The 27,771-nt window shown below is 50.9% G+C and overlaps 1 protein-coding gene across 1 annotated transcript; it reads right to left on the bottom strand.

The window, feature by feature from the left end:
- Positions 1 to 1,141: 1,141 nt before the first annotated feature.
- RCC1L (RCC1 like) lies at positions 1,142 to 27,771 on the bottom strand. Its single transcript, XM_068968252.1, has 11 exons — positions 27,448 to 27,771; positions 20,678 to 20,807; positions 17,773 to 17,901; positions 16,731 to 16,797; positions 16,189 to 16,240; positions 15,363 to 15,447; positions 12,754 to 12,935; positions 9,781 to 9,868; positions 8,790 to 8,963; positions 6,357 to 6,442; positions 1,142 to 1,866 (listed from the first exon to the last, which is right to left on the bottom strand). Exons 1-11 carry the CDS (start codon positions 27,769 to 27,771, stop codon positions 1,789 to 1,791), a joined length of 1,395 nt encoding a protein of 464 aa, XP_068824353.1. The 3' UTR covers positions 1,142 to 1,788.

The following is a 27,771-nucleotide window of genomic DNA, read 5'->3' as shown; positions in this document are numbered from 1 at the left end:
AAGAGACCCAGGTTCCATCCCTGGGTCAGGAAGATCCCCTGAAGGAAACAGTAACCCACTCCGGTATCCTTGCCTGGAAAACCCCACGGACAGAACCTGGCAGGCTACAGTCCACGGGTCGCAAAGCATCAGACACAACTGAGCAACTAACACGCACCGTGTCCAAGGAGGAAGCAGTGGCCAGATATGATCGTGGCTGCCACTTGTGGGGAGGCTAAAAACCACCCCCACCTTCAACGGAGACCCCCTCCATCACCACCATCCCCTACGGTCCCTGAGCATCACTGCGGGGTCCCCGGCCTGCCCTTCGGGGGCATCAGGCTCTGCAAATCAGCACGAACTTCAAGGCGGGTATCCCCAGAGGAAGGGTTACTGTGCACCACTGGGTGACGTGGTCCTTGGCCCAAGAGGAGCTCTGGGAAGGAAACTGACAGACGGTTTTCAATTTCTGTCTCAAGTTTATGGAAGAGCTTTGCTCTAAGAAACACAAGAACTGGTCAGCCCACAGAGAAGTGGAGATGGCCCGTGCCTAGGTGAGGAGGGCTCCCAGGACCACACCCCACCCCAGACACCATCTGGCTGGTTCCCACTGCCTCGGGCCACAGCGAGGACGCCAATAGTGACCATTCCACTTTCAATGTCACCCTCCCAGCACCGCCCGCCCCCCTCCTGCTTTTTCTTCACAGCCCACGCAACCATCTAACACACTTTGCACTTGGCTTGTTGCTTGTTTTGCCTCTTCGAAGTGTAAGCATCATGAGACCTGCTGCGGGGGCTTTCTGTCCCCGTGTGACTCTTATGTGATCAACAATACTTGGCACGTACAGGACACAACAGTAAACATTTGTTGAGTGAACAGATAAAAGGAGGGGGATGTATGTACACCTTGAGTGAGACCCCGGATTGTGACGTGAAAACTGGTTATTTTTATACTGCATCGTTCTCTCCCAGTTGCAATGCGGGGGCAGGCTCTGGTCAGAAAACAGTTTCCAAGCGGGACTGTCTTCCGGAGTACCTTTCACTGGCTTCTAGTAGCCTCTTTACCAAATGCCATGTTTTGGAAAGCTAATCCCTAAATGATTAGGATAAAATAAAAAGGCCTCTCAAGTTCTTAAAAATGAAAAGGCAGAAAATAGACTTTATTCCAAAAAAGACTTTTAAGAGATGTTAAAGAAAAGGACATGTTACGTTACTAATGCAAACGTTTTTCACCATCTGAGTTCTCCTTCTCCAAGGCAAGCGCTCCAGCCAAGCTTTCGTGGATTCTGTTCAAAGCCCTTGGCCCGCAGAAATCTGGCCTTGCTCATCTTCCCAAGGGGCCTCTCAAGTCTTCTGAGCCAGGCAGGAAGAAGTGTTTCAAGGCAGGTGACTGTTGTAGGCCCACAGGGTTCCAGGCTGGTGCCCACTGGCATTTCCAGGGAGAACCCCTGCGCAGGGCTGTCAGCTAGCGTCCCAGCAGCGCGCAGAGATGGCTGAGCGGATAAGCTCTCTGAAGACCAGACGTGACAGCAGATGCCACCGTGTGTCCCTGGGAAGGAGCTGAGATGAAACAGATCGTCCTTGCCCTGCTAGGGCCACTCAGCCCAGGGGCAGAGTCTGTGCCAAGCACCTCACCCTGGGCTGGAGGCGGGACCGCCTCTGGCACTTCTAGTCACCCCGCTCCAGGCTGCAGGGAGTGCGGCCCAGCGCATGGAGGGCCCTGACCCTCTCGGGCCCCACCCAGAGCCCCGCGCTGCCCTGGCTGAGCAGGCCAGGCGGTCCTGGGCTCCAGCAGATCGAGGAGGAGCTTCAGATGAAGGACCTGGCCAGAGTCACCATATGATCCACGCCACACGCCACGTCCACGGGCTCCCCAGGCATAGTCACCTGAAAAAGTGAGACCCAGCGCACCGTGAGGGGGGGTAGCCTGGCGGGGGCCCAGCGAGGGCCGACCCTGGCTCTGCCTCTGGGTCAGCAATGGAACCGTCTGAGCCTCAGCTACCTACATGCACCTGGCAGGTCAGCTGGGAGGGGCCATCCCAACTCCCCACTCAGTCAAGGACAACACCCCCCACCCCCGAGAGGCCGCTCTGGGCCCCTGCATGCGCCGTCCCAAGGCATGGACACCCCACAGAGGCTGCTCCCCAGTAATGGCAACTCCCCAGGGGTGGCCACCTGCCCCAGGGGTCACCAGACAGCTCCCTGAGCGGCTCCAGAAACCGTCCCACCCCGTCCTGCCTGCAGGGCCACTGCAGGGAGGAGTCCTGCCAGGCCAGCGTCCTCACTCGCCTCACCCATCAGCCCCAGGCCCGGGCAGGCTGCAGAAGGGGTGCTGACTGCGTCTCAGAAGGGGCCAGAGGTCCAGCTGGCGGCCCTGCCAACACGTTCTCACCGGCAGGGCCAACCCCGCGCGGGGGTGGAGGCCACGGCCTGGCCTGCTGGCCTTTACACGGCAGACAACCCTGCGCGGGGGTGGAGGCACGGCCTGGCCTGCTGGCCTTTACACGGACGCTCGTCGTCCCTGAGCTCCACAGCTGCGCCCTGGAGAAGGGCACAGACACACTCCACGGTGCCCACGACACCAGCGGGATCCCCGGGCCCACACAGCCCCCCAGCTCTCCAGGAGAAGGGCACTTGGCTTTCTCCTATTGTAGTATCATTATTGTTGTTATTATTATTGCTATTGATTTGAACAGGTGACAGTCACATGGCTACCATATAAAATGACATTCAGTAGAAGTGAAAGGTGTTATTGCCTCTGGATACCACTGCGTCGTCGTCTGCCCTGCTCCCCACCTTCCCTAGGAATTGGAAACGACTTCTCACTGGTTTCTGCTCTCCCAGACACGCTGTGTGCAGAGTGCCGCTGGGGGTGTCTCCTTAGAGCTCCCGCCCCGGCTCCTCCCCGGCCTCTGCCGGGCGCGGGTGCTGCTCTCCTGCCTGCACCCGAGTCCTGCCTGCCCTCCCCTGGGCGGCAAAGTGACAGCTGGAGACGGCTCTGCAACAGCCTGCGCAGTTACTGAGCTTCCGAGGGGACGACCCCGGCCAGATGGCCTGGCCTTTTAAAAGCCCCAAGGCAGCAGCGTCCACGGTTCAGAGACAAGTCCATTAAGGGCTCCGGGCCGCAAGGCAAACGGACGCTAGCACCAAGTCGTGCTGCCGGCCCTGCGCTAAACAAACGCCCTTAGCAAAACCTGTCACAGGAATCACTGAGCAAACACACCGCGGTGCCCCCGGCTCAAGCAAGGGCCCAGAGCTGCATAAAGTACTCAGGGCTGGCCAGGGAGGCAGAAGAAAACACGCTGCCCAGGGTGCCCGGCCAGGTGAGCTCCCAGCAACCTCCCTGGCCGCGAGGGCGCCTTTGTTGACCTTCCCCGGGGGAGGCCACTCTCCGCGCTGACCGGCAGCCGAGCGGCCGCGCTTAAGCGCCTCTGTCCTTGTTCCCCTAGGGCTGTGGCCCAAGAGCCCAAGGCAGAGGGGGCCACGTGGCCCTGGCTGACGCTGGCCCCGGGAGCCTCTCTGGGGAGAAGCAGGCGGCCCCACAGCCTCTGAATGGAGTCCAGGAGACGGCTGCCCTCAGCCATGTTCTATTTGTGTCCTCCTCAAGGTTAAAAGGACTTTCTATTTTAAACCAATTTACACTCCCATTATTGCAAAGGCAAGCAGTTCCAGAAGCCGAACCGTATCTGCCCTGAGTAACTCTGAAGAGTGTGAGCAGAATTAGTGTAGGAGCAACTCTACACAAGGGCAGGTTCCCAAGACACACGCCCACCAGGTCAGGGACAGAGGAAGGCCGGGAGGAGCACTGGACCAGCTGTGACCGGGCCGCCAGACTCGCCACGTCCCCACTCAGCTGCACCCAAAGACACCCTGCCCGGCACCCAGAGGCGGGGCTACAGCCGAGGGGAGCCCGCCCAGCCTGCGAGGGGGCCCGGCACCACAGCACATCCTCCCCCAGGGCGTCAGAACTGCCACAGCCTGCAGCTCCCGAAGAGGCCAAGTAAGAAAGGGGCCCTGAAGGCAGAGGGTCCCCAGGCCGGGCTCCAACCAACCAGCGAGGCCAAGTTCACATCGCAGCCCAGCACGGCAGACAGCTGGGCGACTGGGAAGTCAGTGTTTACGGGCGCAGACTGGGGGGACAGCCTCACCTTCACCGGCAGAGCGCCTCGCCCCCAGGATGGCCGCCACCCTTCCCTGGGCAAGGCTGCAGCCTGAGCCCAGGGCGCGGGGCCGCTGTTGCACAGAGGGTCTCCCTCTGCACATGCCCTCTCCTCCACGGCAGGGGACCCAGCTCAGGCCTTCAGAGAGGAGGCGGACCTTGGTGACATCTCCAAGTCAGACACTGAGTCTGAATCTGGGCTCCGCTTCTCACTAGGTGCGTGACCTTAAAGAGATCACCGAACCTCTCTGAGCACCAACGTGGAGCAGGAAGACATCCTGGATGCTCCTGGAAGGAGAGGCTTGGATCAGGTGACTCAGACGTCACCTCCTGGGCCTGTGAACCATGAGAAAAGCCCCGGTTCTGTGGGTCTAAGAATAACCAGTTAGTACCACTATAGGAGCTACAAACACGGTTCTACTTTTTTCCCCCCTTTTGTAGAATACTTTTTAAATGATGTAACATATCCCTTGCTGAAGATAAGTAAGAAAACATAATTTTTTAAGGAATAAAAATCACTTGCAATTGTTTTTTAAGTGAGTCAACAGAACAGACTGGAGAAGGTCCAACTACTCAACATCAGAGACTAACCTCTAAGGGTCCAACCCAGCTGATGGGAGACTGGCTCCCGTCTCCATCGCTCTCCCAGAGCCCCAGCCCCACATCCTGGAGCCGGCACGGACCTCGGCACCATCCTCCCACCCCAACCAAAAGGAGACAAGGGGGCAAAGGAGCTCTGCAGATGCCCAAGAGGAGACAGCACGTGGCCTGAGGGCGGCCGTCACAGGAACAGACCGGAGCGTCCTTGCCCTGATGGCATGGGGGCCGGGAGCATGTCAGAGGGACGCTCGGGGTCCAGCCTGAAGAGCAACAGGTCCGCCCGCAGGCCTGGCGCCCTCTGCTCCGCCTCAGAGGCCAAGCCTGGCCCGGCCACTTCAGCAGTGAAGACACCGTCTGATGTCAAACCCGACTTCACGGCTGATCTTCGCTCTAATTTGAGGAAATGAAAGCAAGTGGAGAGCCTCGAGTCACAGCGGTCATTCATTCAAAGCCTGGTATGCTCAGCCATTTCCCAAGCTGCTCCCGCAGAAGGGAGCCCTTGGGGTGGGGTCGGGGCTCCCGAAGGACAAGTGGGATCCTGACCGCCCCACACTCCTGCTCCTGGAGCAGCCGACCACTGCCCATCGCCGCTACACCTCTCCTCTCCCGGGCTGGGGTCCCCAGAGGACAGCGGGGCCGCCCCATCAGACTGGGAACAACTCGGGGGTGCACTCATCTTTCCCCAACAAGTTCAAAGCCTCCCTCTGACCAGTGTCTCTTGGAGACTGCACCGGAGGGAGGGCCAGCGAAGTTCACGGGAGCCAGGAGAACCAAGAGCTAAGGGAAGGGCTGGGCGGGAGAAACAGCCAGTGAAATACCAAAGCGCCTCCAGACACTTTCCGTGGGTTTTGGACAGATAAATCATCTTTTTAAAAATTAAAACATCTCTTTTGCATTTTTATGTGTTTTTTTAAAAGATGCTTTTACACAACCTCAAAACACATTATTAAAAATGATCCTTCAAAACAAAACATTTAGGCACACAAGCACACACACGCGCGCGCGCACACACACACACACACACACACACACACACACACACAAACACACACAAGCACGCATGGACACGAGCGCCTGATTCTCTACAGAGACCATCTCCGGAAGGGAAGGATGAAACCAGAAGCTGCCTCTGGGACAGGAGATGGGAGGCTTATTTTTCATAATACATTTTGTACCAGGTCCATATATTCTGTACTCAAAAGAATAAACAGCCTTGTTTAGCAGAACTTAAAGAACTGACTTAGTAAACAACATGAAGATAAACTACAACTTAAGAAGGACTCTCCCTTTAATTGTGAAATTAGCCTTTCTGTATAATTGCACCTCCTCCTGAGAAGAGCCTTGATGTTTCAGTCTGGTGGCTGTGGTAAGGCACTCGAAATATTAAACATCCTGCTTGCTTTTAAATTCGCTGTAAACCATTCCTCTCCACGGGCCTCGGTGAACAGCTCCTGGCACGTCAGCTCCTTCAGCCCACCCCCTCCCTTGTGGAGGGCGGGGACACCCGGCCTGCAGCCCACTCCTCCCTGAAGCGCCCTGGGGACCCGGCACTGGCCCGGCTGCTGCGTGCACTGTCGGCTCCGCAGGCACACCCTCAGGCCGCCCAGCCCAGCCTTACCCTCCACGGGAAGTACTGGTCTTCCAGGCGACCGATTCCCAGGCACCCTCGGATGTTCTTGCCCCACACAAACAGTTCTCCTCGGTCTGCAAAGAAAAAACAACGGTGGCTTGGTTGGGGCTTAGGCCAAGGGCAAGTCTCCAAGAGGAGGAAGGTTCCTAAGAATAGGCCTTCTAGGACCCGGTACAAAAAGATCAATGTTAACCTTCAATTTCTCCCTGGCTTTATTAATCCTTGCTTTTGAAGGGACAGGTAAACAGTACCATCCCCAAACCAAACACGTGTCCCAGCCCAGATTCAGGCAGCGTCTTTCTCAGGGGAGATGAGCACGTGCCCGGAGGTGGGCCCGAGGGCTCCTGCACACACAGCCCCCTCTGCTCAGCTCTTGTGGACAAACCCCATCGCCCAGCTGTGTGACCCTGCGCTCCACAATCCTGAGATCTCAGCATCCTCGTCCCAGTCATACCCGGACAGAGTGAGAAGTAGGATAATCTGTCATTCCTTGTCTGGTCTCAGGAGCACTCGGTCAAGTGACACATGGTGACGGGGCGCCTCTCTGGGCTGGGTCTACGTCTGTGTGCTAGGACCCGGGACGGCATGGGGACCGACAGGCATGTTCCTGTCCTCATCCAGGTGGAGCCAGTCCAACAGCGAAAAATAAATAACCCAACAAATGCATGATTTCCAACTGTAACAAGTGCCCTGAAGGAAGCGGACAGGCAGAGTGCTGTAGGAACAGGCCAGGACACTGACTGGGGCTCTGGGAACCCCAGCCTCCAGGACGAACCCCCAGACTGGGACAGGCCCTCAGTCCAGACTTTCTCCCGCACCGGCTTGGGGCATCCTCAGCACAGAGGCCCCATTCACAGCCCCAGCAGGCAGAAGGCTCTGGTGGTGGGAAGAAGGACGGACACGCAGGAGCTGGGACTGAAACAAGCCGGCTGGCTCAGTAAAGGGCCCTTCGGTGACATACGTCAGAGCCTCTGCTCTGCCTGCCCTCCTTGGTCTTCCACCCAAGAGGGTACCTCAGGGGGAAACCAGATGGCCGCAGGCCAATGCCAGGCCCGGGGACAGGGGAGACACCTGGGCCCGAGGCTCCCTCTCCTGAGGAACAGTCACTGGCACTGGGAGGGTGGCTGCTGGGTTCTGGGGGAAATCTAAGTAGGATTTCCTTTCAGTGTGACCCACACAGCTACATGGCAGAACAGCAGACAAAGGAATCTACCTTAGTCGTAGGTGAAGGCTGTGTGTGGATTCTGAAGTTTGTGACTTTGCACACAATTTAAGCCTTAAATATTTGGGAAATTACAGATAATCGTCACCTTTAGAATCCACCCCTACCAACTCTTCCTTGCCACGTTGGAACAGCTTTAAAACGCTCATGTGACACATATATTTGCAGATGGAGGTGGCTGACCCTGCCTGGGGGGTGGGGAGGGTTCACCCCAGTTCCCCCTGCTATCACTGGGGTGCCTCAGGGCACAGTCAGACAGCACTGCGCACCCCCAGCACAGCAGCTGCTGCTGCTTCAAAACCCCCAAACCGAAACACAGAGCGCGACCGAGAGGCCGTGGACTCTGGAGCCTCCAGGGGGCGCTCATCTGGAGCGGGCCTCACGCTAGCAGGAGGCCAGAGAACAGACGACGGGGACCCCAAACTGACCATCCCAGCTCAGATGTTTCAAGAAGAAAATAACTACTTGCCAGGAGACGGAAAGGTCTTTAAAATTGCAAGGAAAAGGCGAATTTATAATACTTAAAAGTCATAAAATGAAATGTTTAGTTCAGTCTTTTCAAGTCAACTAAAGAGGAGCAAACTGACCCGACAGCCGCGGTGGTGGGATTAGGGCTGTAATCGAGAAGCGCAGACACGCTGGAGGTCTGCAGGGTAACTGGATAGCTCATGGCTTTGTAATTGGGCAGACCTCTGAGAAAGCCTCCATTTCCGCCTCCCCTTTGATCACTCTCCCCCAGTACTCTGGAGAAACAGGGCACGTCCACCTCCCCGAAACCACAGGATGGCCTGACGCATGCGCCTCCTGCGCTCCAGGCTGGACAAGGGGTGGGCATGGCCAGGAGGAAGCCCTGCGCGGTCACTTCCTGCTCGCCCACCACGGATGCCGCCAAACCCCCACTGGTTTCCCCCGGGCCCACTCCAGGGTCGCCTCTCCCAACCACCGACTGTGTCCTCTTGAGAAACTCACTGTAATGTTAGCCTAACCACAAACCAGATGAACCGAAAACAAACCTCCGGGATGAAAAGGAGCACATTACACAACCTCAAGCCGAACAACTTCTGGATCAGCCGCTCTCTCTAATTATCCACACAAGGGCGCCACTCCGCTGGATGGATGGAAACAGAGTGGCCCACGGCCGGGGGCTGACCCCGAGAGGCCCGGCCAGGCCTCGGGGCTGCAGGGGCCTGGTCACTTACTGGTCAGCGCGGCAAAGTGGCTCAGCCCGCAGCGAATGCGGGAGACCTGGACTCCCGGGTTGAACTCCGCCAGGCCAAAGAGAGTGGGTGGAATCATTTCTGGAAGAGCGGTTTCCAAGAGGTTTGGTCCCTTCCCAAGAATTCCGTAGCCCCAGACGAAAACATGTCCTTCTCCTGGATTACAGTAAAAACAACGGTCAGGAAGTCAAACCAAGCACAGCCCTCCCTCTCAAGAAATTCAAACCACACCACTAAGATGTGTTACGTCCACATGCATTTTTTTTCTTTTTTCTTTTCCCTCCTCTTGCTTGGCAAGAACATGTTGAGATAGATACTTAAATTAATGTTTCTTTTCTCCTCTTTCAAATTCGTGCTTGTGGAGGATGTCTAGCCAGCTAACCAATCTCAGAACACAGACATCCCAGATCTTGAGGGTGCTGGACAGGGCTGCTCCATAAATCACCCACAGACCCCACGTGAACACAGGGGAGCCTTACAAGGACAGCTTTTCCCAACACGGAGCAGGAGATGGAGCCAAGTACCCACACGACTCCTGGCCAGATTCTAAAACTCGCAATGACTTTCAGGTTATAAAAAGTTTCACACTGATCAGTGGTGCCAGATGCGTAATCCCAGGGGGCGTGGCTCTCAGGATCCCGACCCTAGGCCTCTTCTCCTGTGTGCCCGTGGGCTCTCGGCACAGTCTCTCTGGAGAAGGCAGGGCTGGAGTCTTTGGCCCAGGCTCAGGGAGAGGAAGCAAGCAAGCCAGGGGTCTGCAATCCTCAGTTCTATGCTGGCTCTTTGTCAATGTATAAATCACAGCTGTTAGCCTTCTGTCAAGAACATCAGTCACCCTCCCCCTCTGTGGACTGAACTCTGATCTTCCCACAGGCCCACTCCCCACACTGAGAGCTGGACCCAGTGGACACCAGCCCTTCCGCACCCATCCTACCCGCAGCTTCCCAGGGAACAGCCCGCAAGAGGGGCTCACCGTTTAACACTGCGCAGCCTGTGCCCCCACACGCAGCCTGCTTCACCCGCCCTACTCCTGAGAAGGGCAAGCACCGGGGGACGTTCACCTGCATCAGAGGAAGGGACCACACCGTCAGGAAAACAAACCAGCAAGAACGTGGAAACACTATTTCGTGTACAGGGTAGGTCTAAGTCCCAGTTCATTCATGCCCTCCCCTAGATAATCCTGAAAACCGTACAGGTGCTGAGGGTCTAACAGAGCACGGGGTAGACGAGGGAGCAGGACACCCTGTCCCGCTCTGGGAGTGCAGTCCAGTGGAGGCAGACGTCAGCCAAGATGAACGCAGGATGAACCTGCGCTGAGTGCAGTGAAAGGAGGGCGCGTGTCGGGAGCGCAGTCAGGAGGAAGCAGCCAGGGGAGGAGAAAAGGAAACCCCAGGTCGGGCAGGTGGAAGTGCAGCGAGGGCGAGGCGCGCGTGGCACACTCAGGAGTTTCAGCAAGTCAGGGTGGCCACAGCCAGGAACGAGGGGGAGTATTTGCAAGATACCAGTAGAGAGAAGGGAAACCAGACCACGTGGGACGGCGGCTGACCACGAGAAGGATCTGGTCTCTACCCTGAGCATAACAGGGAGGCAGTACGGGTTCCAAGTGAGAGAAGGATGTGACTTCGAGAGGGTGAGTGGACGTGGGAAACGATGGAGAAGGGCCAGGGTGGGGGGATGAGCACTGATTCACTCCAGGATGTTCTGAACCTGCAGTGCCTAGAGACGGCCAAGTGGCCTACTTAGCCTTCCAGCAGGCTTTGGTCTTGGAAAGATGGATTTTAAGTGACAGATATGGGTCTTTTCAGAGTCACGGGCAGATGGAGACAGCTGGAGGATAACGACCCCTAAGCTAACTAAAGGGGCTTACTGATCTTAGATGGCGCAAGGCTGCTGGCCGGGCCTGGTGTCCACTACCCGGCTCACACGGCTCCTCTGCCCAACTGGGCTCTGGCACACGGCCCTCAGCAAAGGCTGAGAAACGCTCCAGCAAAGAGCCATGGAAATGCACCACTGCTGTCCCTGATAGAGTGAGGCTCAGGCCACGTGAAGGGTCAGGGCTGTGGTGGGCTGCTTCCAAACACGGGACCTGTCTCCTGCAGGTCACACCTTGTACCGTCTGCGCCCTGCCGTGTCGGGGGCTGGGCTGGTGACTTGCTTCTACAGAACAGAACGCCAGCAACTGTGAGGGGAAGCCACTACCGGGATGAACTTGTAGAGCACTGGCTTCTGTCTCACTGACACGCTCGCTCACCCTCTCGTCTGCCTGCTCGGCTGAAGCCAGCTGCCGCGCTGGGAGCCGCCATGCGGAGAAGCCTGCATGGCAAGGAGCCGAGGAAGGCTTGGCCGACCGCTGTGGGCTGGCCAAGCGCCAGTGAGGCCCGGGGGCCCCGGGGTCAGCAGCCCATGGGGACCTGCACCCCGCTGCAAACCACCAGTGTGGGCCCAGGGGCAGAGCCCTCCCAAGGTGAACCCCAAGAAAGAGACTCAGAGCCAAAGACCCAGCCAAGCCAGCCCTAGATCTGACTCACAAAAACTGAAACAGAATAAATATGGGTTGTTTTAAGCCATCACATGGTAGGGTCATTTGTTACACAGCACAGGTAACGACCACATGACCCTAGACCTGTCCCCACGGGAAGGCCGTGCAGACGCTGATCTCAGGCCTTGGTATCAGGAAGCCCGGTCCTTCTCCTGAACATTTTATTTGCAGTTTATCTTACGAAAACAATGAATCAGTCACGTTTTCTGTGACTTCCCTGGTGATACAGTGGCCAAGGCTCTGAGCTTCCCACTCCAGGAGGCCCGGGTTCAATCCCTGGTCAGGGAACTAGGTCCCACATGCCACAACTAAGATCTGACACAACCCAGTGAATAAATAAAAATAAACACATTAAAATAATAACTGATCACCTTTCCTTCTGTTTTGGCTACTAGGAAGTTCAGCACCGAATCTGCAGCCACTTCCAGCCAGTGTGTCAGACCACAGAGAACCAATTATTTGCATCTGATTAGCTGAACTTTATCCCTTTGTGCGTATTTCTTTACCTATTAACATATGTTTAAAACTCTTCTGTATGTTGTCAGAAGCTTGATGATATTAAGTCGTTATCACTTAGAGACACGTACTGATTTATAAAGTCTAGGATTTGCTTCAAAGTAACGTAGGACAGAGAAGCAGATGGGATTGCAGATGCGACGGAACTGGCCATCAGGTGTGCAGGGCTTTTTGGAGAGGAGGGTGGGGAGGGTTGACGAAAATGCTCTGGAACTAGGTCCTGGTGACAGTTACACAGCCTTGTGAATGTGCTAAAACCCACTAAGTCATACAATCTAAAACAGTAAATTATCTATTTTTTTAAACGCACCATTGGTTGGCAATTATTGAATATGGGTAATGGCTACATAAAAATTAATTATGCAGTAAGGCGTACTTTTTGCTTATATTTGGAACTTCCCTTAATAGAACGTTTAAAACCCTGCTGCATTGTACGGATGGTGGCCCCCTGCGGTGATGGCAGGGTCGCAATGGGGAGACACCACAGGCTGGGTGCCAGGGCTCTCCTGCATGACCTGGAGGCCGCATGGCATCTTCATCAAGGGGCACACACTCCGGACAGCAGCAAAAGGCCCACTGGGATGTTGCAGGAATGTGTGTAAACAGCCTCACTTCCCCTTTCAGAACAGGACAGAGGCACACAGACATACCCTAACTACTGCTCTAAGCCAGGACTAGCTTATAGAAGTGTTGATAATGAAGGCTTTTGAACCTGAGCTTTCTTTCTAGGCTCCAAAGAGATCGTCAAGCACTCGGCCCCTTGAAGAGGCAGCCTCAGCTCAGGCGAGGCCTACACAGCAGTCTGCACATCTCCCCTTGGTGACGGACCTCTTCTGCATGTCCTTAACACCACTTCCAAGCCCCCAGCCCAGGCTGCCGATGACCGCGTACCTGTGTGGAGTCGGTGACAGAGGCCAGCTGCAGGTACTCAGAGTTGCCCCAGCCGAAGAGGCCGCCATCGGCTGACACGGCCAGGCAGCAGTCCCCGTAGGTGGCCACCTGGACGACATTCACTCCGGCCAGGTCTCCGCCCAGCTTGGTGGGCGTGCTGGTGATATTGTAGTGACCCAGGCCTGACACGACGGAAAACTGCGTTACTCAAACACTTGCCTTGACTTACTATGTGCCAAACACCATTTTAAGCACTTTGCAAAGATCAACTCAGAATCCAATCAGTTCCCTCTGCACGCTGCACGACTTCCTGTTCCATGTTCTCTGAAAACATAATAGTGATCATTTACATGTAAAACCCTTGATATTTCCTAAGCCTGATTCAAGTCAGAAACCTTTTCAAGATGAAACGCCACCACACAATGGGCCTATCAGACCTCGTATACAACATACAGGCACAACTCGTTCCACGGCACTTTGCAGCTACTGCACTGTTAACAAGCTGAAGGTCTGTGGCAGCCCTGCATTGTCAGGTGACGGTGAACACTTTGGAGGCAGTACTGTTTTAATGAAGATATGTACATTGTTTTAGACATAATGCTATTGCACACTTAATAGACTACAGTATAAACATAACTTCTATATACACTGGGAAACCAAAGTTACAACAAGCAATTCCTGAGGCACTGCTGGAGGCACCTGGGAGAAACTAAAGGAAATTTCTAAGAGCCCATGCAGTGTCAACCCCCCATGCCATCCCCCGAAAACAACAAATAGAAACTGGCAAACTGGTGTGGTAAACAGTGAGCCGAGGAAAAGACAGGGCTTGCCAGGAGGGCAAACGTCGCTATCAGCTCGGCAATGGAGGGTAACCCCTTGGGCAGCAGATGAGGGAGACCCCCAAACCACAGAGCTCTGCTTACACTAGGTTTCCTCCAAGGAGCCCAAAGCAGTGTCAGACTGGCAACACCCGCCAGCAACAGGCAACGCGAAACCTGTATATCATCTTTTGTATACACCAAATATGGAGAAGGAAACAGCAACCCACTCCAGTGTTCTTGCCTGGAGAATCCCAGGGACAGCGGAGCCTGGTGGGCTGCCGTCTATGGGGTTGCACAGAGTCAGACACGACTGAAGCGACTTAGCAGCAGCAGCAGCATACACCAAATATAATCTATATACTAAAAAAGATTTTTAAAAATTAACTCTAATGTTGAAGGGTTATGAAAGAACCTGCATACTGAGATAGAAACTGCTTTAGACCCGATGGTCATGGGGACCTTCACTGAAGAGATAACCTCAAGCCAAGGTCTCAGGATGAAAGGGAGAGTGAAGAAGAGCATGCCAGGCTGAGGGAACAGCATGTGCAAAGGCCCTGTGGCAGCAGAGGAGGGGGCTCCCGATCAGGGTGCAGGGGGCCCGCGGGGCTGGACTCAGAGCCTGGCGAGCAAGGGCAGTGAGGCCACGTGACAGCAGATTTCTGGAGTGGCGCCAGGAAACTAAACCAGGGTTCTCTCCAGCACCGGGACTTTCACCTCATTCCTTGGTCTATGCTGTCAAAATGTACCAATTTCATTCTTTTTATAAAAAGCTGATTTTTAAAAGTTACTCACACCAAGATTTGAAAAAATAAAAAGGAAGCTTCAACTTTACAGATACTAAAGAAATGCACACTTTAAAAACTGGCACTGGGATTAAACCAGGACACTTAAACTGACAATAATCCCTGCTAGAGGGCTGATGATTAAATCAGCACTTCTGTACACTGCTGACACCAACATAAGTCATTTCCAATAGTGAAACTTTTGGAAAGCAATAATATAACAGTATATCCTGAAAACAATAAAAATATTCTAATCCTCTGACCCACGCCTGGGAAATTTATCCCAGGGCAACAATCAAAGTAAAGGGAAAAGCTAGACACGTATACGCGACAAACGTCGTATCTGCAACGGTTACTGCACCCCCCCACCCCCCTGCCAAAAGTGTGCCTCCTGACTACAGGGTAATGAGTAGCTACCCGATAAAATAACTAAATTATTAATTTACCTTATAGTACATGAACTGGATGCTCTATCATACAAATATTAAAAACTGTGCAAATTATACCAACGTGGGAAAATGTTTCATGTAAATTTAACAATAAAACAGGCATATAAAAATCACACCTCTGAGTACCATAAATAATGTTCACGTATGAATAAGGACAGGGAAAAAACATGAGTCGAGGGACAAAGAGGACGTGTTGAGGTGGCAGGATGATAGAGGATTTACACAAGGTTTAAATCTTAAATTTACGGTCCTCCCTTCAGACAGGCACGGAACACGGAGAGGTAAGCTGCGCGAGGATGATAAACCTCCTCTCTCACTCCTCTCTCCCTTAATCACGTTCTTCTCAAATCAGTTGAAGCCGAGCTCCCGTTAGGGGGCGTTTGTCTCTGAAAAGACTCAGACTTGTATGGTGGGGCAGCCCCAGTCCTCTGTCCAATCCAGGAGCTGGGGGTGAGGGTCAGGGAGGGGACACTCGGGAAGGGACAGGAGAGGGAAGGGCCGGATGCAGGCAGCTGCGCCATCCCCCGGGGAGGGGGCGGTGGAGGAAGGGACACTACCTGTCTGCCCGTCCGCACCCCATCCACAAGAATACACTTCTCCTTGATCCGTCAGGAACAGACTGTGGTCCTGGCCACAGGCAACCTACCACACAAACGGAGGCGAGATGACTGGTGAGAAGGAATCCTTAGCACCCTGCTGTCCTGGCCCCAATGCCCAAAGCTAGGCACCACTGCCCACCACTCCAGAGTGCCACAGGGGCCAGGCGGCAGGCTGCCCTGCCCTGCTCCACGGCCGACTCTTTCTCAATCCAGCACAGTCCAGCCTGTGTCTCCCGCTCCCTTGAAACTGCTCTGGCTAAAAGCAAAACGGTGCCTGGTGTCCTAAGGAGAGAACCCGAGCGCCCCTCCACCCTACTCCACGCCCTCCTCCAGAAGCCCTTCTCTCCTTCCAGGCCACCCCGGGCGGGAGTAATAGATCTCCTTCTGGTGCCCTCGTAAGCGCTTTCTGTGAACATTCATTTACACAGTTCAGTATCTACCATGTGCCAGACACTGTACCATGGATGAGAATAAAACGGTCAGCAGGATAAAGCAGCCTGGAATGCAGAGCTCGAATTACGCTCTGATATTGCTGGTGTATAACCTGCCTCTCCCCAGAGTGTTACTCACCCTCCCCAATTTTTATTAAACTTTGTATCCCCACAAGTTGGAGTAAGCCCTGACCTAGAACAGGCTGGCAACAATACTTACTAAAATCATTTATTACTTCAGAAAATCACCGTAACAGTTTGTCATCAGCTCACCCAAATTTCACCCTTTCAAAATCACCTCCGGGTGGGGAGTCGGGGGGCAAGACCAGTGGTCCTCCGCCCCCATCTCTTACCTGGACCACCTGTCCGTCGAAGTCCTGCATCCTATGAACTCTGTGACTTTCACTACAGCCAGGAGAAATGTGGGGAGAAGCACGGTAAGCACTGGGTGATTCCAGCCCCTCTCGTCACCCCAACCAGCGGCCCCCACATGCACACGGTAACGTCAGGGAAACTCAGGGCCAAATACAAGAGAGAGGGAGGTCTGGGCGTGAAAGTGAAACAAAACAAAATCCTCTGGTGACTTCATATGCTGCAGACTTCTGAATGTTATTTAGACCTACCAGCATAATATGAGCAGCTAGAGGGAAATTTTTTTAAAGATGAGCGGAATGTTTAAGTTAATCAGTCTGGGGGAAGCAACAAATGAAATCAAAGACATTCCAGCATCAGACAGGGCTCAGGCGCCCTCCCTCACACTCGCACCAGAATGATGCTCTCCACGCCTTCCGGGGACCTCCCACCGCGTTTTACGACTCCAGGGGTCTCTCACATCTCACAAAGTGTTTAACACTCGACACAACCTGGGGAAGGGGTAGCAATTTCAGGAACTCACCTATAAATTTCATTCTCGACCACCTTTCTTCCACACTGCCCGTAAGAATTATTCCCCATGCTGAAGACTAAAGGATAAAGCACCAATCAAATCAGCTCTGCAGGGTCCTGGAATCCTCAAGACTGGGAAGGGAGTCTCACATGCGGTTCTAGTCCAACCACTCGCCCCAGCTGCCACTCAGCTTCCTTCTCCAACATTCCCAGCCTCTGCAGGCGCCCCTACGGGAGTGCTGGGGTCCAGGCCAGCCAAGACAGCTCAGGCCGCTGTTGCCATGCCTTCTGCCTCCCCGCCTGGGTCCTGGGGGTGCTTCTCAGGAACGCCACTTGATGAGGTGAGCACATCTCATGAAAGGAAGGCCTCAGCACCCCCATTCCCTGGACCTGTCAACGACGCTGCCCTCAAAGCCAAGCCTCCCCACAAAAGAGCTCCTAACACCACCTTCACCATTTCCTACAAAGCACGCTGAGCCAAAAAAGTGAAATTTGAAAACTTTAGTCAAGTTGACCTTCCCCTGGAAACAACCGCTCTTCTGAAGAGGGCCGGGGGTGAGCCAGGAGCTTGAACTAGGGAAACTCTCCACCCCCACCCCAAGTGGAAGAAGTGTCAGCAAATAGGCTACTCTCACTACAAGAGAAAAAGCCATCTACACACACACACACACACACACACACACACACACACACACACACACAGAGTCTGGCATGTCAGCAAACAGGCTGCTTTCAGTACGAGGGAAAGCCATCTACACCTACACACAGAGTCCGGCTTGGTGGCTCCGGGGCTAAGGAGAAGGAGCTCATGACACGGTGTGTGCCGTCATGTTTATAAATACAGACAGAGATTTTCCAAGAGCCACAGAGGGCGAAGAACATGAAGAGTTGCCAAGGTCGGCCCCACACCGTTCTCTTGAGCCATCCCACTGACTTGCTAGGGAAATACCAACAGCTTCACTAACTAGATGGGGCCCAACACCACGAACCCTTCAGGCCCAGCCGCAGGAAAGCGGCCCCCCCGCTCCCACACCCCGGGACAGGTCCATCACCTCCTTCGCCATCCGTCAGGACGAGCGAGTGGGCTCTGCCACAGGAGACCTGCAGCACCCGCGTCTCCTGGGGCCTGTCCAGTGGCAGCGGCACGGGCGAGGGCTCCAGCACGTACTCGTATCCCCTCGCTGAAACGAGATCGAGCAGGTGCGCACATGTTACACAGCCCGGAGACACACATTACTGGCAGAGCTGAGACGAGAACTCCGGTCCCGCTCCCCGTCCCCGGCGTCCATCACACGATGAGTTACTGTAAAGCATACTTAGTCCTATTAAAGAAATCTCTTCCCATGTCATTTAAAACCTGCTGGATTTTTTTTTTCTTTTTTTTGGCCACAACACACAGCCTGCAGAATATTAGCTCCCAGACCAGGGATCAAACCCACACCCCCACAGTGGCAGTGTGGAGTCTTAGCAGCTAGACCACCAGGGAAGTCCCACCTTCTGGATTTTTAAGGAAAGGAAAAGCACTGTCTGCCTGCAGCCCCCATTACAATGCATCAGTAGAGTGAAGAAGAGCATATATAGTATGATACGACTCCGAGTAAAAGTAAGAAGAATACACAGATGCATGTGCTTCCTTCCACATGCACGAAATCTCTCTAGGAGGATAAACTGGAAACTGCTGACATATGCTGTCTTCAGGGAGAAGAGCTGTGTGGCCTGGAGGACAGAGGTGGAAAGCAGACTTGTCACTATATATTTAACCGCGCCTTTAAGATTCTGAAGCATGTATGTCATCTATTCAAAACAGAAAATTTAAATATTTAAGTAAGTGAGAAAGGGAGGAAAGTGTTTTAGAAGGCACCCCAAAGAAGAATCTTATTATTCTTCACAATCCTACTGGAGAAGCCAGACTGGCCTATATAGGGAATTCCTACAGTACGTTTTGGGCTTCCCTGGTGACTCAGACAGTAAAGAATCTGCCTGGAATGCAGGCGATTCCTAGGTCGGGAAGATCCCCTAGAGGAGGAAATGGCACTCTACTCCAGTATTCTTGCCTGGAGAATTCCACAGATAGAAGAGCCTGAGGCTACAGTCCATGGGGTCACAAAGAGAGGGACATGACCCAAGTATAACACTTTCACTACAGTAGGTTTTAAACGATGAACTTCTGAATATTTGTAACAGGCTGGAGTTAAGATCTGCCAGTGTCCTGGTTCTCAACCACTCACAACCCTACTCTTTTCTCCTATGAATCCCACGTTTAAAAACATTTCATTTACCAAATATATGGCGTTACTATCATACATGCCTGTTGGTATTCACTTGTGACTGATATAATTTTCAAACAGAGCTTTTGATCAGCATGGAATAACTGTAATTTATCACAAGATGATAATGTAACTCTAAGCTAAACCAAAGGCACTGGATAACGCTGTTAGTGTATCAGCCTTATTAACTGCGAAAATTCTGTATTTTAAAATACTAAAAACCTCACGTCTCCTATTACTATAGTCACTGACCCCTAAGGGCCTAGGAAGCAGCAAAGACATAACATTTGAAGGGAATCTGAAGTGTTACAGCACTCGGGGAATCTGGCTCACTTCCAGCCGCCAACTGACAGGAAAGAAAGAGGACCGGAGACCACACAGCGCTACGTGGGTGCGATCAGCACACCCCAGCCTGGACACCCCTGCAGGACAATCGCCATGATGCCTTCAGTGAGTGCCAAGGAGAAAAAGACGGACGCAGACTCAAAAGACTTTCAAAAGTCTCATCAACCAAGCAATGTCTGGCCTTTATCTGGACCTTGATTCAAATAAATTTTTGAAAATATAAACCTAATGATACTTATGAGATAACAGGCGATTTAAACACTGTGGGGGGAGTTCCCTGGCGGTCAGGGTTTGGCACTTTCACTGCTGTGAAAGTTTAATTACCCGGGGTTTAATCTCTGGTCAAGTAGCTGAGATCCTGCAAGCCAAGCAGCACAGCCATAAAGAAAAATAAAATAAAATAAACACTGGATAACTGCTGATATCAAATGACTATACTGCTAATTATTTTTGGGTGTGATAATGGTATCTTTTTTTTTTTTAAGAATTCTTAATTTTTTTAGATATATACTGAAATAGTCATGAAAAAAATCAATAATGTTAGGATTTGCTTCAAATTTGTCGAGGGGGATGGTGGAGGCTGAATAGAACACGATGCGTGAGCTGATGACTGCTGGAGCTGGTGGCAGTACACCGGGTGCGCTAGCCTCTTCCGTCCATGTCCACACAGTAAAGGGCATAAAGCAGGTAACGTGGCATCTCGCAGCTAATAAAGACTTCGGTACTAATTTATAAAAGACTCCCAATATAAAATTAAGTGAAGAAAGGCAGAAAACAAAACATATGCTGTAATCAAAATTATATTTTTTAATATATTTGCATATGAATAAAGGAATAGGAAAAAATGGAAGAGAAGGTTTATCCAGTATATTTCTGGGTAATTACTCCTTTATTTTTAAAAAAATGCTTCTTATTGTACTTATAATTGATTTATTACTGTCTACTTGTAAAACTGTCATTATAAATAATTAACGTTTTTACAATTCAAGTTTCGAATACCTGGAATCAAACCTCCATCTTAAGGATTTCATTGAGTTTTTCCCCTTAGACCATATTGTAGGCACTGCAGAATATTTCAAGTGATCTCCAAGCTAGGGAAAAAAGGGTCATGTCTTTGGGGCTGAAAAGAATACCTTTACTCACCAGCAAATGCTCCTTTGCCGAAAGGTTCAATGTTATTACCAAACAGGCTGAAAAATACTCTGGTCTAGATGGTTTCAAACAACACTTTAAAGACTCCATCTATTCTGTTGCTATGGTTTGGTTTATGAAACCATATTCTTAAAAATCAAAGTGCCTTTTCAGACCACTCACAGTAGGGAGAAACCAAGGTGAGAATACTTACTTTTATCTTTCCGGCTCCTGTGAAATCCAAGCTGGGAATCTTTGTTGAGCCCCATACCCCAAACTTTCGTAATATCCTTGGTTTTAGAAGAGAGCAACGTGAATCCATATCCACAGGCGGCAGATGAAATCTGAAAGGAAAAAAAAAAAAATTCCCATAAAGCATTGACTGATATGGGACATAAGTTTTCCCAGCAATAAATCACAGGTTGTTTATCCATTTCAAGAACCAACACTATTACTATAGCAACTAACACTTACTGGAGGTTTACCATGTGTTAAGGCTTGATATGCACAACCTCATTCAATCTTCAGCCACCCAGTGGTCTAGGTATCAAATGATCCCCATTCACCAAGACATAGTCTCTCACAGTAAACTTGAAGACTACCTTAGTTTTACTTTGAATCTTGGCAAGATCAAATGGTTGACCACTGGTAGACCTTTACCCGGAGAAGGCAATGGCACCCCACTCCAGTACTCTTGCCTAGCAAATCCCATGGACGGAGGAGCCTGGTAGGCTGCAGTCCATGGGGTCGCTAGCAGTCGGACACGACTGAGCAACTTCACTTTCACTTTTCACTTTCATGCATTGGAGAAGGAAATGGCAACCCAGTCCAGTGTTCTTGCCTGGACAATCCCAAGGACGGCGGAGCCTGGTGGGCTGCCGTCTATGGGGTTGCACAGAGTCATACATGACTGAAGCAACTTAGCAGCAGCAGCAGCAGCAGACCTTTACCAGCTGTGTAACCTGAGACAGACTACTTAACTTCTCTGTGTCTCTTTCCCTATATGCAAAATAGTTAACAACAGTGTCTCTCCTATAACAGTTAGGAGTAGTTGTGAAGACTAAATGAGTTAATATAGTTAAAACTCTTAAGAGTAAACAGTACCTGGCTTAATGTAAGAGCTATATAATGTACTTATTATTAAGGGTAGTAACAGTAGTATTTGGTATATAAGAAAATCAAACCTCCTAGAAGCAAGATCCAATGCTGTAAAGAGCAATATTGCATAGGAACCTGGAATGTCAGGTCCATGAATCAAGGCAAATTGGAAGTGGTCAAACAAGAGATGGCAAGGGTGAACGTTGACATTCTAGGAATCAGCGAACTAAAATGGACTGGAATGGGTGAATTTAACTCAGATGACCATTATATCTACCACTGCAGGCAGGAATCCCTCAGAAGAAACGGAGTCGCCATCATGGTCAACGAAAAGAGTCCGAAATGCAGTACTTGGATGCAATCTCAAAAACGACAGAATGATCTCTGTTCATTTCCAAGGCAAACCATTCAACATCACAGTAATCCAAGTCTATGCCCCAACCAGTAACACTGAAGAAGCTGAAGTTGAATGGTTTTATGAAGACCTACAAGACCTTTTAGAACTAACACCCAGAAAAGATGTCCTTTTCATTATAGGGGACTGGAATGCAAAAGAAGGAAGTCAAGAAACACCTGGAGTAACAGGCAAATTTGGCCTTAGAATGCGGAATGAAGCAGGGCAAAGACTAATAGAGTTGTGCCAAGAAAATGCACTGGTCATAGCAAACACCCTCTTCCAACAACACAAGAGAAGACTCTACACATGGACATCACCAGATGGTCAACACCGAAATCAGATTGATTATATTCTATGCAGCCAAAGATGGAGAAGCTCTATACAGTCAACAAAAACAAGACCAGGAACTGACTGTGGCTCAGATCATGAACTCCTTATTGCCAAATTCAGACTTAAATTGAAGAAAGTAGGGAAAACAGCTAGACCATTCAGGTATGACCTAAATCAAATCCCTTATGATTATACAGTGGAAGTGAGAAATAGATTTAAGGGCCTAGATCTGATAGATAGAGTGCCTGATGAACTATGGAATGAGGTTCGTGACACTGTACAGGAGACAGGGATCAAGACCATCCCCATGGAAAAGAAATGCAAAAAAGCAAAATGGCTGTCTGGGGAGGCCTTACAAATAGCTGTGAAAAGAAGAGAGGCGAAAAGCATAGAAGAAAAGGAAAGATATAAGCATCTGAATGCAGAGTTCCAAAGAATAGCAAGAAGAGATAAGAAAGCCTTCTTCAGCGATCAATGCAAAGAAATAGAGGAAAACAACAGAATGGGAAAGACTAGAGATCTCTTCAAGACAATTAGAGATACCAAGGAAACATTTCATGAAAAGATGGGCTTGATAAAGGACAGAAATGGTCTGGACCTAACAGAAGCAGAAGATATTAAGAAGAGGTGGCAAGAATACACGGAAGAACTGCACAAAACAGATCTTCATGACCCAGATAATCACAATGGTGTGATCACTCATCTAGAGCCAGACATCCTGGAATGTGAAGTCAAGTGGGCCTTAGAAAGCATCACTACGAACAAAGCTAGTGGATGTGATGGAATTCCAGGTGAGCTATTTCAAATCCTGAAAGATGATGCTGTGAAAGTGCTGCACTCAATATGCCAGCAAATTTGGAAAACTCAGCAGTGAACACAGGACTGGAAAAGGTCAGTTTTCATTCCAATTCCAAAGAAAGGCAATGCCAAAGAATGCTCAAACTACCGCACAATTGCACTCATCTCACATGCTAGTCATGCTCAAAATTCTCCAAGCCAGGCTTCAGCAATACATGAACCATGAACTCCCTGATGTTCAAGCTGGTTTTAGAAAAGGCAGAGGAAACAGAGATCAAATTGCCAACATCTGCTGGATCATAGAAAAAGCAAGAGAGTTCCAGAAAAACATCTATTTCTGCTTTATTGACTATGCCAAAGCCTTTGACTGTGTGGATCACAATAAACTATGGAAAATTCTGAAAGAGATGGGAATACCAGACCACCTAACCTGCCTCTTGAGAAATCTGTATGCAGGCCAGGAAGCAACAGTTAGAACGACATGGAACAACAGACTGGTTCCAAATAGGAAAAGGAGTACGTCAAGGCTGTATATCGTCACCCTGCTTATTTAACTTATATGCAGAGTACATCATGAGAAACGCTGGGCTGGAAGAAACACAAGCTGGAATCAAGATTGCCGAGAGAAATATCAATTACCTCAGATATGCAGATGACACCACCTTCATGGCAGAAAGTGAAGAGGAGCTAAAAAGTCTCTTGATGAAAGTGAAAGAGGAGAGTGAAAAAGTTGGCTTAAAGCTCAACATTCAGAAAATGAAGATCATGGCATCCGGTCCCATCACTCCATGGGAAATAGATGGGGAAACAGTGGAAACAGTGTCAGACTTTATTTTGGGGGGCTCCAAAATCACTGCAGATGGTGATTGTAGCCATGAAATTAAAAGACGCTTACTCCTTGGAAGAAAAGTTATGATCAACCTAGATAGTATATTCAAAAGCAGAGACATTACTTTGCCGACTAATGTCCGTCTAGTCAAGGCATTGGTTTTTCCAGTAGTCATGTATGGATGTGAGAGTTGGACTGTGAAGAAGGCTGAGCGCTGAAGAATTGACGCTTTTGAACTGTGGTGTTGGAGAAGACTCTGGAGAGTCCCTTGGACTACAAGGAGGTCCAACCAGTCCATTCTGAAGGAGATCAGCCCTGGGATTTCTTTGGAAGGAATGATGCTAAAGCTGAAGCTCCAGTACTTTGGCCACCTCATGAGAAGAGTTGACTCATTGGAAAAGACTCTGATGCTGAGAGGGATTGGGGGCAGGAGGAGAAGGGGACGACGGAGGATGAGATGGCTGGATGGCATCACGGACTCGATGGACGTGAGTCTGAGTGAACTCCGGGAGCTGGTGATGGACAGGGAGGCCTGGCGTGCTGCGATTCATGGGGTCACAAAGAGTGGGACACGACTGAGCGACTGCACTGAACTGCACTGAGAGATTAGGTAATTTGCCTAAGCTGACTGCAGAGTGTGTGCTATTAATCCTTATGCTACATTGTTATAGTCTCAAACCACTACTTCCATGAAGAAGAGTTAGTCATCACAGCCACCATGAACATGACACACTGCCTGATCCCCACCTTGACAGATCCGATAAGGAAACCGAGTCTTCAGTGGGGCTGGTAACAAACCAAAGGCAGCCTGGCTCTAAGGTCAACTCCCTTTCCACAATACCCAGAGGGGCCTGAGACAATCCTGGTTTACACTTGATGCCCTGAAGTTCACTCTCAAGTAAATGAGAACAAATTACATGGTCACCCTAATGTTCCTCCATTATCTCTTGGCTGTTTATAGTTTACCAAAGGCCTACATAGTTGATCTCAGAGACTACATGTAAATCTAACCTAATCCTGATGAAAATGCTAGCATACCATGATAATGAACAAACATGAGTTTTGTTTTGTTTTTACATTTTTTAACTCCAGCATATCTTGAAGAAAGCCAGCTAAATATTTCTTTTTAAATTGGATGACCTGTTTAGTTGAGTCATCCAAAAGTTATACATCCCTCCTTCTGCCCTGTGACATTTTCTCTCATAACATTCACAAGGAACATACACAGATGCACCATTACATCAGTAAAAACAAAAAAACACCTCAGTCCTCTGGTATCTTGGAACGGCTCCACCTCCAAGGAAATGACCCACTGGGGACGCAGGAGACAACCCCTGACCACAAAGCAGGAATCACAGAAAACTGAGTTCCGAAGCCGCTGCCCAGCACACTATACGATTACTCTCCTCTGTTTATTCAACAGCCAACAAATATTTGGGTAGCACCTGCTATATTATTAAATCTGCCAGTAAGTGAAAAGGCTTTGAACACTACCTGACACAGAGTCAGCATTAAGCAATGTTTGTTATAATAAAGCGCCAGAAGGGCACTTTCCAACTCTGGTGGTGTAAAGAGGTTAGCTAATCTTTCCCCAAAAAAACAAGCATAAAACTGGAGAAAACTATTAAAAAAAAAAACAAAACCCACAACCATTTCAGGGCTCCAGAAGTCAATCAAAGGCAAACAAATCAAGAAATTACTCACAAAGGGCTGCTAGACCTACAGGCAAGAAATACCAGGGTTTGTAGACTTCTTGTCCTGAGTTGCTCCAGCTAACCCAGCTCAGTCAGCACAGGAGTTAGAAAAGGGCAGCGCTGACGGTGAAAACCATCAGTTTTGTTGCTTAGACAGACTTAATTTGGGGTAAAGGGTGAAAACTCATGCCCTACAGCAAATTCAGCAGGAAACAAACAAGGAAGATTCGCAATTCAGTGAGTCTGAGGTTGCAATCCTGACTGGGGAGGAGAAATGTAACGGGCAGGTCCTAGAAATGAGAGTCACAGAAAGCTCTTCACACCTGCACGGCTGACAGGGAAACTGCACAAGGAGCTCCCAGTGGGAAGAAGAGCTGAGGCCAACCTGAGATCAGGCTGAACTTTTAATGTGATCCCCAACCCACACACAGAATCAAAGCAGAGAGCAGAAAACTTACTAGCTCAAGGTGTCTGAGCACAGCCTCTGCCCAAATCACTGGCAAACCCCAAGAAGTCTGACTTTAAAAAAAAAAAAAGGACACCTGGGAGAGGGGGGCAGAACAAAACAGAAACGCAAGCAATGTCAGCAGCCACACACAGCAGAGGAGACTGACTCCCTAGATTACAGAAAAGTTAGTTGCTAAGTCTGTCGGACTCTGCGGCGACCCCATGAACCTGCCAGGCTCCTCTGTCCTTGGGATTTTCCAAGCAAGAATAGTGGAGTGGCTAGCCAGCCATTTCCTCCTCCAGGGGATCATCCCGACTGCATCTCCTGCATTGGCAGGCATTCTTTACCACTGAGCCACCAGGAAGGCCCACATACCATACACAAAAATTAACTCAAATGACTGGCTCACAGACCAAAATATAAGAACTCAAACTATGAAGATCCTAGACAAAAACATAGGAAAATTATCTTTGCAATCTTGGGATGGGCAAAGGTTTCTTAGATATACCAAATGCCTGATCCACACCAGAAAACCTCATCAACTGAACTTCATTCAAATTAAAAACTTTTGCTTCCTGAAGGACACCATTAAAATAAAATCAAGAACTGGCAGAAAATATATGCACATATCAGATATGTGATAAAGCACCTACATCCAGAACACATAAATAACTCTCACAACTCAACATTAAGAAGTTAAACAATCTTTCACTGAAGCTTAATCCCCGTTTCTCTGGTGCTCCCTATTTAGGGCAAAAGATCATGTGTTATCCTTGACAGAAAAGTCAGAAGCCAAAGTGGTCCAATCTGCTTCTTTTCCACCACCTACCAAGATGTCCACAACCACGCCAAGCAAGAACCTATCCTAAACACCCATTTCTGCTTTTCTAGATACTGGCTGCCACAATAAGGCGCCCTCCGGGAGCGGTTCTTTACTGCATCTTTTCAAGTCTGTGTCAACTCAGGGGCCTCCTGTGCAACCATTCCAGTGTGTTTAGACCTCTCATCCTCGCCCTTATTCCTGTTACTACTCCAGTTAACATTTCCTTTCCGAGCTATTCACCGACTCCAGCCGGCCCACATTTTCTCAGACCTTTTGAAGTCAGCTTTCCTAGCAGCAGAACTTCTGGAGTCTGGCCCGAGGGCGAATCCCTAAGTACCGAACACCTACCAACTGTGGGGCAATGGGCCGGTCCCTTAACCTCTCTGAGCCTCCCCTTCCTCTCCAGTAACTGTGGCAACGAGCCCGGCTCACGGGGTGTCGCGCGAATGTCGTTCTCCCCAAAGTTTGTCCACCCATCGTCGCCAACTCTCCAAGAAGGTCTCAGGAGGAATGGCGAAGGCTAGAGAGAGGCACCGAGGGAGAGAGGGAAGAAGCCGCAGTCCTCACCTTTTGGTCCAGCTCCAGGCGGTAGGGCACGGCCTGGATCCTGCGGCGCGGCCGCGAGCCGGCGCGGGGCTGAGGTCCGGACCCGGGCAGCACGAAGGTGGGCACTCCCAGCGCCCCGGAGAAGCTGAAGCCCCACACGAAGATTCGGTCGGCGCGAGTCGCACGCTCGCCCACGTACTGGAACACTGGCGCATCGGCCTCGGCCTCCGCCGCCTCGCGCCGGCTCCGCGAGCGTCCGGCCGCTGTCCAGTGTCCGCGGCCCGGCCCCAGCCCACTCAGCCGGCGCCCCAGCCGAGCCACCGCCGCCAGCGTCGCCACCGCCAT

This window comes from Capricornis sumatraensis, chromosome 3 (assembly GCF_032405125.1).
Source record: "Capricornis sumatraensis isolate serow.1 chromosome 3, serow.2, whole genome shotgun sequence".
Classification (NCBI taxonomy): domain Eukaryota; kingdom Metazoa; phylum Chordata; class Mammalia; order Artiodactyla; family Bovidae; genus Capricornis; species Capricornis sumatraensis.
This window is presented reverse-complemented; position numbering and strand designations above follow the sequence as displayed.

Excerpts from the sequence above, each read along its gene's own strand:
- RCC1L (XM_068968252.1), bottom strand. The coding sequence starts at position 27,771 with ATGGCGGTGGCGACGCTGGCGGCGGTGGCTCGGCTGGGGCGCCGGCTG. Across the intron at positions 12,936-15,362 it reads GGGTGCGGACGGGCAGACAG|GCCTGGGTCACTACAATATC; the intron begins GTAGTGTCCCTT and ends CCGTCGTGTCAG. Across the intron at positions 8,964-9,780 it reads AGGCTGCGCAGTGTTAAACG|GAGAAGGACATGTTTTCGTC; the intron begins GTGAGCCCCTCT and ends ACTGTAATCCAG.